At 43.1% G+C, this 13,040-nt stretch overlaps 1 protein-coding gene across 1 annotated transcript; it reads left to right on the top strand.

Moving 5' to 3' along the window:
- The first annotated feature begins 5,554 nt into the window (after positions 1–5,554).
- On the top strand, positions 5,555–6,828 carry LOC139780825 (uncharacterized). Its single transcript, XM_071719534.1, has one exon. The coding sequence runs from the start codon at positions 5,555–5,557 to the stop codon at positions 6,638–6,640; it is 1,086 nt and encodes a 361-aa protein (XP_071575635.1). The 3' UTR covers positions 6,641–6,828.
- Positions 6,829–13,040: the final 6,212 nt, after the last annotated feature.

Consider the following 13,040-nt stretch of genomic DNA (forward strand, 5'->3'; position numbering starts at 1 on the left):
ATATCCTATCTCCTAAATATATCTTCGGGATATCTTCTGGACGTCTTTTTGATATGCATGCTATGTGGGAAGCCAATGACCTACATAACTAAAACTGAAATTATAAAATATATGTACGATCTAGACAGTATAAAATAATTAACATAATTAAACATGCAGATTTGTGGTTGATAATGACAAAATTCAATAATAAACCTATAACCTAACAGACTACAACGCAAGACTAACATAATTCGCAGGTTTATTAAAATCGTATAAATCACAATTTTTGATTAAATATGAATATATGATGGGTCAATGGGAACACTTTCAATTAAATAAAAATTTAATTTGGGTGTTAATTAAAATTTTATTTGTTTCAAATACAAATAAAATTTGAACTCAGGATGGTTAGATGCTTATTAAATATTAATATGATCCATATATGCGCCTGGACAAGTTAAATCCAATAGCAAGATCTTATTTAAATTTAATTTCGATCCATATTTGGAACATATTTAAATTTAATTACTTTTATATTCAATATTTGGTTTTTATTTAAGTTTAATTTTGTTCATATAAATGACTAATATAAACCATATTTAAAACATATTTAACTCTTTTTCGCGGGTTATTTCTTTCTGACAACAGTACTGCATTATTCCATCGTAATCGGCGAACTATGCATATTGTGAACATTTGTTTATTTCAATTTTGCATTCTTGCAAATAATAAATCTTGTTTCAAGTTTTAACTAGTTGTTTAAATATGCATGGTAGTTATTATTGTATGATTAAAGAAAGGAAAGTTAGTAGTATTAGGCTTATAAGAATATTGTTTTAGATGCATTTTCATAGAAATTATACTCGTGTTTTCAGTAAGATTCTATAAATCCTTCTTATACCGGCTAATGCATTATCTGCGCACGGAGTATGTGTTCCAGGCATTATATAAGATTCTCGAGTGTTTACAAATATTGTATGTGCTGTTGACAAAGTTAAATGTTTGCATATGTCAGTAAATTCACATTGTATAACATTTACTGTAATTAATATATAATTAATTATTTTATTGCCACCGTTAGATTTTATAAATGTCTTATAATGTTTTATAAATATAAAGATTTCTTTTAACATATGTATAAAATAATTTATTGTAAATCAATAAAAAATTATATGCTTTTTATAATTTATTGCTTTTAATTTTCCCTAAAAAAATATATATTTTAGTATTTATTAATGGCTACGTAACAAGGCTTGCTGCAATTTGGCGTCAAGCTGTGTCATCAAGATTTGCTCTGTATTTGGTGCCAATTTGCTGTTAAGTATTGTTCTCAAATCTTGTTTGATATTTGATATCAATTTGGCGTCGGGTTTCGTCAACAAACTTTGATAGCAATTTGTCAACAATTTGCTGTTAGATTGCTGGCAAGCTTTGCTCGGTATTTGGTGTCAATTTGGCGTCAAGTTCTTTTGTCAAGGTTTGCTCGCAATTTGGCACAAATTTACTGTCGAGCTTTTGTTGGCAAGCCTTGTTCACAATATGGCGCAAATTTGCCGTTGAACTTTTGCTGCCCTGTTTTGCTCGATATTTGGCGTCAATTTGGTGTCAAGTCATGTACACAAGCTTTGCTAGCAAAACACAAGCGTATTGCAGACACAGATCGCACCGGATTTGTCGACAAGTTTTGCGCGTATTTGGTGTCAAATTGGTTACAGTTTGCTGACAAATTGTTTACTGGGAAATACACCTCCAAACATGATGATCGGAACTCTGACGATAATAGCGATAAATATAGCCATCATGGATAAGGTTATATCCTTTCTTTTGATTTTGTACTAAGTGTAACGGCATGTTAACAATAAAAATCAGCAATTAGTTAACGAGCTTCAACGTACTTAACGAGCCAATAATACACGAACCACCCAATCAACAGCGAATCAACCAGCCATCATGTATACACATTCAACTAATGCCATCTCTTATTATAAGCCAACAATAGAAACATGTGCCTCGTTTAAATCGACGATTTAGAACGTTGATGAATCCACCAGACGTTCCGTCCCATCATTATTATTTTACTCGAGATATTTTTGTTCGATACATTATTGTCTGAGATATTTTTGGACTGAGATATTTTTGAACTGAGACATTTTGGACTGAGATATTATAGACGAGATATTTTTGCTGAGATGTTTTGGGCTGACAAGGGAACCTCGCGAACTGGAAAATTCTGATTTTAATGAAACTTTCCACACATGTAGGGGGAGTAAAAAGATGAATTTAGATATTTTTTGTAGCTGCCCAAAAACAGTTTTAAGGGGTGAAACCACTGCTCATATGTAGAGCGGTTTTTTGCTTTTCTCGATAGTAGGTAAGCTAGGCCGGTTCTACCCCAGGGATCCGAGGGGGGGTGAGGGGCGGGGGGTATACCGCGGGAGGGGGGGAGTACCGCGAGGAGGGGGAGGGGGAACCGCGTTTTCGGGCGCCGCGGGGAGGGGGAGGGGGGGAACCGCGTTTTCGGGCGCCGCGGGGAGGGGGAGAAGGGAACCGCGTTTTCGGGCGCCGCGAGGAAGGGGAGGGGGGAACCGCGTTTCCGGCGCCGCGAAGAGGGGGAGGGGGTGACCGCGTTTCCGGCGCCGCGGGAGAGGGGTCCGCGGGGCGAGGGGCGATCGCGTTCGCGTTTTCGCCGCGCCGCGGGGTGAGGGGATCTGCGTTCGTGTTTTCGCCGCGCCGCGGGGTGAGGGGATCCGCGTTCGCGTTTTCGCCGCGCTGCGGAGTCCGCGTGCAATGGCCGCGTCGGTCCGCGTGACGTCACACGGCACGCTCCCGCTCGCGTTATCTCCCCCTCGTAGATGGTCTCTCGCGCCCCCGTCCCCCGTTCGCGCGCGTCTTCTCGTTCGCGCGGTCTCTCTCTCGCTCCCGGCCCCATTCGCGTTATCTCTCTCCCTCGCGCGCGGTCTCTCGCGCTCCCGGCCCCCGTTCTTTCTCCCCCGTTCGATCGCGTCTTCTCGCTCCCGGCTCCCGGCTCCCGTTCGTGTTCTCGCTCACGATCGCGTATCTTTTCTTCGCCAACGATATTTAATCGTTTAGATCTTAATATTTAATTTTTAATATTACAGTTAATTAAACGATAAACGAAAACAGCTTAATGACAGGGAACGGTAAATAAAAAGGAAAAATAATTAAAATTTTTTTAACCATATTATATGCATTTATTTATCATGTAGCGCATTATACACAATAGTATCGGCAGCATACGCCAACAGTTCGCAATCAATAATCGAAGTTTCATCATAAACTTCACGCAAGCTTCTAACTGCATTACATTTATCGGTGATACAATTTTGGCGTAAAATTGTTACAAATTGTTTAAATTTTTCACTTACGCCATGAACATTTTGACATAGTTGAAAATACACATTTTCGACGCAATGTTCTAGTTCAAACAAGAAGAGTATGGTTGACGGTTTTATGTACAAGCTGGTGTCGCACGACGTCAATTTTACAATATCTGCGTCACGTATTTTAACGAGCTCCAGATCTCGAAACGCTAGCGATGAAGGCGCCGGTGACTGCACGAGTCGCTGAATATCTGCACGTTTTTCGATGAATGTCACCCACGTTGCATGAGGCAGAATTATCCGACTGCCTCGATTATCGCCAATAAGTATATCCTCAGAGGACATAGGTCCCACGCTGATTCCAACATCTAAAAATTTATACGCTGTCGATGTCAAGGCAAATCTCCTTCCCAAAATACGAGGCGTGTAGCGGGGTTTATCAAAACTGAAAAAATACAATTATGTTTATAAAAGATTTTTTTTTTGCACAAGTATATACGAAAATTAGCGGTACTTACTCATTGTGCTGTTTCTCGCACGTTTCATCCTGAATCGGAACGTAGTAGTTCGCACCATGAGTGTACATCGTAACTGGAGGCTGTTTGCGACGTACTCGAACCGTATCAAACTCTTGACTGCGCGCTAGAATCCTCGTAGACTATTTATACGTACAAAAAATGCGAATCTTGCAAATAGCGCCGATGTAAGGCTGCTGCTGCGAGCATGCCATTTCAATTGCAGATCCGCACCCGCCACCACACCTCTATCTCTATCTCAATAATGGGACTTATAGGGGGCACTAAACAGAAAAAAATATATTAAAAATAACTCTACACTACATTTCGCTACCCTTTGTCACACTTTACCTGTCACGTGTAGCACTAAATAAATCACCATCCTCTGTCCAAATGTATGTTCCCCAAATCCAAATAGGCTCCCTGATACGATGCTGAGGACACCGCTCCATGTAGCGGATTGCTATTTGCGTATCAGGGATAACCTCACAAAGGTCATCTACATAATGACAATACCTATGACCCGCTAAACATTTCAGTCGTGAACGTGGTTCAGATAAGTATTCATCCCGATGGCCATTATATATATCATTGCCATACTCATCATCGTCAGGCTTGTATCGCGATACGTAATAATCGCTAATTCTGCCACGACACATGACAATCTGAAAGTTAATAGGCCAAATCGGATGCACTTCACTTGTATCAGTAATATGATATCTCTGCAATGCATGATGTGTTGGGCACCACTTGTTAGTGCGAGTGAGCACGTTTCGAAATCCTAGTTCTCTGTCACGAAGCAAACGCACCATCGATGAACAATAACGTTTGTCTGTTCCCGCGTTGTCCATATTTTTTTCACACAGTGTCAGCATGCCGTTTCAAACTCTCGACTGCGCGCTAGAATCCTCGCAGACCATTTATACGTACAAAAATGCGAATCTTGCAAATAGCGCCAATGTATGGCTGCTGCATGGTGACCACCACCACATATATGTTAAATGTGATATCTTTGTCAAGAACATTCGTCATGAGATTACCTCATCGGGCATCAAATATGATTTTTTTTTCAAGAGCATACGTGTCTCGCGATGATTTCATCGAACACGTGCAAAACTGCAAATTTTGCAATTTTGCATAAGTCAATGGAGCGTTATTGTTTTCAAGAACATGTCGCGACGTGTCTCGCGATGATTTTATTGAACACGTGCAAAACTGCAAATTCTGCAATTTCGCATAAGTCAATGGAGCGTTATTGTTTTCAAGAACATGTCGCGACGTGTCTCGCGATGATTTTATCGAACACGTGCAAAACTGCAAATTCTGCAATTTCGCATAAGTCAATGGAGCGTTATTGTTTTCAAGAACATACATGTCTTGCGATGATTTCATCGAACACATGCAAAACTGCAAATTTTGCAAATAGCGCCGATGTACGGCTGCTGCATTGATACAGATCAAATCACCGAAAGTCAATGGCGCGATATCGTTTTCAAGAACATACGTGTCTCGCAATGATTTCATCGCACACGTGCAAAACTGCAAATCGTAGATTTTTTCGGAAGGCGCAAATGTACGGATGCTGAGATGAAATTAGATATGATAAAAGCAAACGATGCATCATTAGTAGAATATAGAAGGACGAATCTGGGTGATACGCTCAGTAGTCGAGAATTGAAAGTCGCGAGTGCAACAAATTGTGGTAGAAAGAGGAACATGGAGCAAGAGTTGTTGGACCAATCCACCCTTTTAAATTCGAGGGAAGACTTTACCGCGTGGGAGCAACGATGCGACGAGTTTATCGAATCGTTGGAAGAACAAAGCCGAATTAAACGGCCACGATTAGCGATCGGTCTCAAACAGTCGTTGGTCGCCTGTATCGCACGACTCGAAGGTCTGAAAGACTCGGTACGTCAACGTTTCGTGCATGTGGGTGCAGGATACAGCGCGAGTGAGACAGGACTCAGATGGCGCGAGATAGATACGGCCTTTGAAAGTCGTATACTGACCGGTGTGGTAATAAATTCCAAACACATCGGCCCTCATCAATTTCTCAAAGATGCGAGAGACATTGTACTCGATCGTGTGCGGAACGTCATGCAACGACATGACAATGTAAAAATAAACACAATGTTTAATGGTGAATTTGTTGCGGGTGACAAACGCGCGAATAAAAGTATCGCAACGAGAAACTATGAACTCTTCCGTGAGTCCGATCTGTGTGAGTGGTACATGCGACACGTCATCGAGCCTACCCTAGCAAAGCTGGAGGAATTCCAGGAACGTGATAGCGGATGGGCGTTGTCGCGTATACTCAATTTAACGGTAAATGTGAACAAGTACAATCTATTGCACGCGGGGTGTTTTGTGGAAATACCGCGAGAAATTAAAGTGAAGAGAGCGGTAATAAACGTGCGATCAATGGACAATGCATATTTCGCATGGTCAGTGGTGGCTGCTCTGCATCCAGCCGAGAGACATGCAGAACGGGAATCGTCGTATCCACATTACACGTCGGTGCTAAATCTTACAAACATTAAGTTTCCAATGACGTTGGATCAAATTAAACGGTTTGAAGATCACAACGACATCTCCATCAACGTCTACAGCATCGAGAAAAAAAACAAGGAACTTGCTATCTTGCCAATACGGGTTACTGGTCGAAAGATGGGCAGGCATGTAAATCTGCTGTACGTGCATGACGACAACGTGGGACATTTTGCATGGATCAAGAACCTGTCCCGCCTCGTGAGCTCGCAATTGAGTAAAAAAGAGCACAGGAAATACTTTTGCGATCGGTGAGTATACATTCTAATAAATAATAAAAATAATTTTTACGTAAAAATATATTTAAAAAATTCTTTATTTACAGATGTTTGCACTACTTCGGCTCCAGCGAGAAATTGGAAGCCCACACCGTCGACTGTCAGGAGATGAACGACTGCGCGATCAAGTTACCGAGCGATAACGACAAGTGGTTGGCCTTTAAAAATCACAACAGGAAGGAACGAGTTCCATTTATCGTATACGCCGACCTGGAATGTACCCTGGAGAAGATGGAAGCGGATCCGGAAACGTCCAGGTACACATATCAACATCATCGCGTGTTTAGCATAGGGTACTACGTGCGTTGCTCGTACGACAATTCGTTATTAATGTATCGGTTTCGTCGCGATAAGGATTGCGTCGCGTGGTTCGCCGAGGAGCTAAGACGTTTAGCTCACGACGTAAAGACAATCTTGTCCACTAATGTACCCATGGCGAATTTCACGCGAGACGAGTGGGAAAAGTTCAACAGCGCAACGCACTGTCACGTGTGCGAAAAACCGTTCGAGCCAGACGACGTGCGAGTACGCGATCATTGTCATCTGACCGGTCAGTACAGAGGTCCCGCGCACTCAAACTGTAATCTGAACTACAAAGATTCGCATTGCATTCCCATAGTTTTTCATAATTTATCTGGCTACGACGCGCATTTTATTATAACTGAAATAGCAACAGCGTACGAAGGACATGTAGACTTGCTCCCAATCACAAAAGAGAAATACATTTCGTTTACAAAAAACGTTAAAAGCACCGAAGATAAAGATAAGAAAACTTGCGTCAAATTGCGATTTATCGATTCGTACAAGTTTCTCACCGCTAGTCTCGACAAATTGGCATCTTATCTAAGCAAGGATAAACTGCGAATATTGCAACGCGAATTTTGTAAAATATCCGCAGAAAATTTTGATATGCTGACACGAAAAGGCGTATTTCCGTATGAGTACATTGACTGCGTCGAAAAGTTGGAGGACTCATGTTTACCGCCGCGCGACTCGTTTTATAGTTCATTGACAGGTGACACCGTATCCGAGAGCGATTACGCGCACGCCGTCAACGTCTGGCAGCGGTTCTCCATTCGAACGCTCGGTGACTACAGCGATTTATATCTCAAAACCGATGTCTTGCTGTTGGCCGATATCTTTGAAAATTTTCGCGATAGCTGCGTCGCGAGTTATGGACTCGATCCGGCGTATTATTATACACTACCAGGTTTTACGTGGGATGCTATGTTGAAGCATACACGTATCAATTTCGAATTGCTCACCGACATTGACATGGTCATGTTTATCGAACGCGGCATACGCGGTGGTTTGAGTCAATGTTCAAACAGATACGCGCTGGCCAACAACAAGTACATGCAGTTGTACGATCCATCGAAACCGTCGTCATATCTGATGTATTTTGACGTAAACAACTTATACGGCTGGGCAATGTGTCAACCATTGCCTTACGCAGATTTTCAATGGGTCGACGACGTAACCGATTTTAATGTTATGGATGTTGCGGTGGATTCCACGATAGGCTACATTCTCGAAGTCGACTTGGAATATCCGCAACATCTTCACGACGCGCACACTGACCTACCGTTTTGTCCAACGCGCGATAAACCACCCGGTAAGCGGCAGGACAAGCTCCTCGCAACATTATACGATAAGAAACGTTATGTCATACATTATCGCAACCTGCAGCAGTGCACTCGTCACGGTCTCCGTATATCAAAGATTCACCGCATATTGAAATTCGCGCAATCTCCATGGCTTCGCGATTATATAGAACTTAATACGAAATTTAGAACATTGGCCAAGAATGATTTCGAGAAAAATTTATACAAATTGATGAACAATGCTGTGTTTGGCAAAACCATGGAGAATGTGCGCAATCACGTTGACGTGCGACTCGTGACTCATTGGGAGGGTAGATACGGCGCGGAGGCATTGATCGCGAAACCAAATTTTCATAGCCGAAGCGTCTTTTCGGAGAATTTAGTAGCAATAGAAATGCGAAAACTCGAGGTGAAGTTCGACAAACGAATCTACGTGGGTATGTGCATCCTCGATATATCCAAGACATGTTTGTACGAATTTCATCACGAGTATATGTTACCGTTGTATCGCGACAAGTGTAAAGTCACGTACACCGATACGGACAGTCTCATTTATCACATCGAGTGCGACGATGTGTATGACACCATGAAGCGCCACATTATTAGATTTGACACTAGCGATTACGCGGTCGATAATGCGTACGGTATCCCACTCGCCAATAAAAAAGTACCGGGCTTAATGAAAGACGAAAATAACGGTGCGATAATGACCGAATTCGTCGGGCTTAGAGCAAAGATGTACGCCTTGCGAGTCGACGGTAAGAAAGATACGAAAAAGGCTAAAGGTGTTAAGAGTAACGTCGTAGCCAGGTCGATAACGTTCGACGATTACACGCGATGTCTGCGCGACGAAATTGAAATGACGCGACAGCAAGCCTGCATAAGATCCAAACAGCACGAGGTATACACCGTGTCCGAAACGAAAATAGCTCTAAGTCCGTACGATGATAAGCGATACATTATACCCGGTTCTACCGAGACGCTGCCATGGGGGCATTATAAAATACCATTGTAAAATACAATTGTAAATACATTTAGATATGTATGAAAATAAATGACTCATTTGTATGTATAATATGTTTTTATATATTGTAATAAACTTTTACAATACATTATTCTTGTGTATCCATGAATTGTGTGAATTATCAAATCCTAACCACTTTACATAAACCTCATCCCCCCTTTTGCGCAAAACTTTTTCAACGAGATACACGTCGGGATTGGCAACGCAATGTAACTCGTATTCGTAGAAGCCGCCGGCGACGGGTTTTCCGCAGGAATCTTCCAACAGGTACGTCACGGGATTAGTTTTCTGCACTTTGATGATTCTAAACACCTCCGTGGTCCAATTTGGCGTGTATCCTTTCTCGAAGATTGTCTTGAATTTACTCACGCGTACCGAGTCGCCCACTTTGAATCGCGCGGGAGCAGCGATCTTTACGTGGCTGTACACCGTTGTTAGGAGCTTGTCGGCGATCGCGGGGGTAACATCGATGGGTCGCATGCCGATAGTTCGATGCTTTCGCGCGTTGTAATCCGATACGAGACCCGGCAGCGAGTCGATCCATTTGTAATTTCCGTTGAGCGTAAACATTTTCCACATATCGTTCTTGAGCGTGCGATTGAATCGTTCGACGACCGATGCCTTCATTACGGAATAGGTCGAATAGTGATTGATATTATGTTTCTTCAAGAGTTTCTGCACGTTTGCGTTGTAAAATTCTTTGCCCTTGTCAGTCTGCAGATTTTTCGGACATCTTCCGCCGTCTCGAATTATTTTCGCTATCGCCGTAGTAACCTCGTTTCCGCTCTTGGCCTTGAGCGGTACGGCCCATGCGTGCTTGCTCAGCACGTCGATAACGGTGAGTATGTAGTAGTAGCCTCTGTTGAATCGCGTGTATGGACGCATCTCGACCACATCCGCCTGCCACAGGTCATCGTATCCGCGCACTATGACGCGTCTTCGCGAAAAATTTCTTCTCGCAGGAGCGTGTAGTTCTTCCACCAGCCTCCGTTTCTCAGTTGATTGCTTCTTACTAGCCATGACGCTGACGCGCAACTGACGCAGCGACCAGATGTACGTTCTTATCTATTCGCGATGATTCGCAATTACATCTTGAATCATCTTTTGAAGTTCGTTTAGGGTAATTTGCACGTTATTCTGGAATGCGGCCATCTTTCTCTCGATTTCATCCTGCTGATCTTTCAAAATTTGCACGCTCTGCTGCACGTAACGTTTATTGGCTGCATCGCCATCATCTACAGGCGGCGCTATCCGTCGAATCTTGCGCGATTTCGCGTCAAAGTCGGTGGCGACCATGCAAAGAGCGTTATCGCGCACGTAATTTCTGATTAATCCGCTCCATTGATAGTACGGTTCCGCACCGCCTCTTCCGAGCGATATACCAAACTTGTTGATCGGCATTTCGATGTTGATTGAACGACTCGCCGACGCGCGGTTTAATTTATAATAAGTCCAGCCTCGCGAAGTTTCTCGATAATCGACAGGATCTCGTTATCGTGACCGGTGTGACCCGCTAGGCGCGAAGCTTCGAGCAATCGGAGACGATCTACAAGCTCGTTGGGATCGTCCCAATGAACATAGTCGATCTTGTTGTCGTTTAATGTCATGGCACGCGGTATACCTTTTCCAGCTTTTTTACCCGAAATCGACGATGCAATTATATGGTCGATCTTGTTGCCGTTTAATGTCATGGCACGCGGTATACCTTTTCCAGCTTTTTTACCCGAAATCAACGGTGCGATTATTTCTGTGTACTTGTATCCCCTGTTGCCATTTATTCGAGCGTGAGCATCATAATTGCGTTTATGAGCACTCGTCGTCAACAGAATGCTCTTGTATGTTTGCATATCGTCCTCCGTGTAGATATCGTCATTGGGAAATTTCTTAAAGATCAACTCGTAAAGACCGCGTGTGCCAGCGTATCGTATGCCGTCGATAATTATGTTGTCCGCGTTGTTCACGTCAAAACGTTTATTACCGAGCATCATTCCATCGTTGCTGAAATAAACGCCGTATACGGTGTCTATACCGCTTTCTTGATCGCCGCTCAGAACTGCCCCGACGTACTTTTGGCCCAATAGACCAAAGTGATCTCGCAACGTTTCTCGACCCTCAGATGTTTGCAACTGCTGTCGAACGGACGTCACGAGTGAGTCATCCGTGGTTTCGAAAACATCTTCGTTTGCGAGTGATTCGAGCATTGTGGGTTGCACGGAAGGCGCGGAGGTTATCGGTGGTTCATTCAATGGACCTGTCGATCGTTTCGATTTATGCGGTTGTAAAATTTTGGTTATTTCGCTCAAATTAGATGGCACATTTATCGATCGTTTCAACGTAACCAGAGTTGAAGCCATTACAGAGTCGTTAAACGAGGCGTTTGGTCGTTTTCGTTTGAACTTTGGCTCTTCGTCTTCCCACGCCGTTTCATTCTCAATCTTTGACACGTCAGATTCTTTGCCAACGGTGTTTTCGGCAATCTGCCTTAGAGGCTCGATGATGGGCTTAAAGTGTCTCTCCAACGCGATATCTTCCTCCATTTTACCGGTTTTCAAGGCGTGATACTTTTTGCGAATCGAATCGCTCGTTTTCGCAATTTGATTTGCTATCCTCTCGCGCTCTCTAATCTCCTCGCCGCTGTCCATGTCGCGATAACGTTGTTCAATCGGCGCGTCGACAACAACTAACCACGTTTCGGTATCGCAAAGTCGTTAAATCCTTTTCTGTATCGACCATTCGAAATCGCGCTGTCCTTGTCTATCACCACGAATCCATACTTTTGTTGCCAACATGTATGACACAATTTACTGAAATCATTGTATGACATATCTGTGTTTACGTGATCGTTGAATATGTGTTTCAGATTGGTACCATCCTGTTTAAACAGAATCAATAAATTCGCGTTGTCTCGTATAAGATGCTTCGGTATCTTTGCATACGTCTGACAAAGATAGAAGGAGTCAACGTTCGCGTGCCGGCCCATTGCAAAGTATTCTCTTATCGTATCCTGCTTGTCGCATGCCACGTCATCAAAGATAAAAATAGAATTCGGAAGCGCATCGCTCGGTGGAATGACGTCACTGTTATTCGAGAACGTAAAGTAGCCAATTTCTTCTATCGGTGTTAGTATATTCTCCAAATATCGGTATTTCGACTGTTGCAACGATTTCGAGTACACATACACGTTCTCGAAACGTACACCGTGCGGACTTTCCAGCAAGCTTATCAAGACGTTTGTCTTGCCGCAATTCGACGGACCGCAGATGATACCACGTATAGAAATCGGTAGCATGTCTCCATGTTTGCGTACCTCTTTCGTTAACTGTATCCTATCGTCAAAGTTTGTCACTTTGATCGTCCGCGATTGTCGTACGAACCGCATTTTACCTCCCCTCCACAACGAATGAAAAACAGTATCGAGAAAGCTGGCCTATTTATAGAGGCGCGTAGAGCTGAGATGCTCAGTCTTTAAAATGTTTTTGCTCGTGTCGGATAACAGCGATATTTACAATTTAACCGCCGAGCAGTTAAAGTATATACCAAAGGTCATTCTACTACGGCAGTTTTATAATCATATAGATTATTTGTGGGATAAGCTTCCCGAACATATCAAGGCAGATTCGGAGGTTCAGCAATACCGTCGCTGTTTAATACATTATAATTTGCCGTGTTAGCAAACGCACATCGACGGTCCGCCGCCGTTGATAAAAAACTGCGGCGAATGTCGCCGAAGATAGGTCGAGGTCTGTTGA

This window comes from Temnothorax nylanderi, unplaced genomic scaffold (assembly GCF_030848795.1).
Source record: "Temnothorax nylanderi isolate EJ_2023f unplaced genomic scaffold, tnyl_v1.0 TNYL_tig0299_pilon, whole genome shotgun sequence".
Classification (NCBI taxonomy): Eukaryota; Metazoa; Arthropoda; class Insecta; order Hymenoptera; family Formicidae; genus Temnothorax; species Temnothorax nylanderi.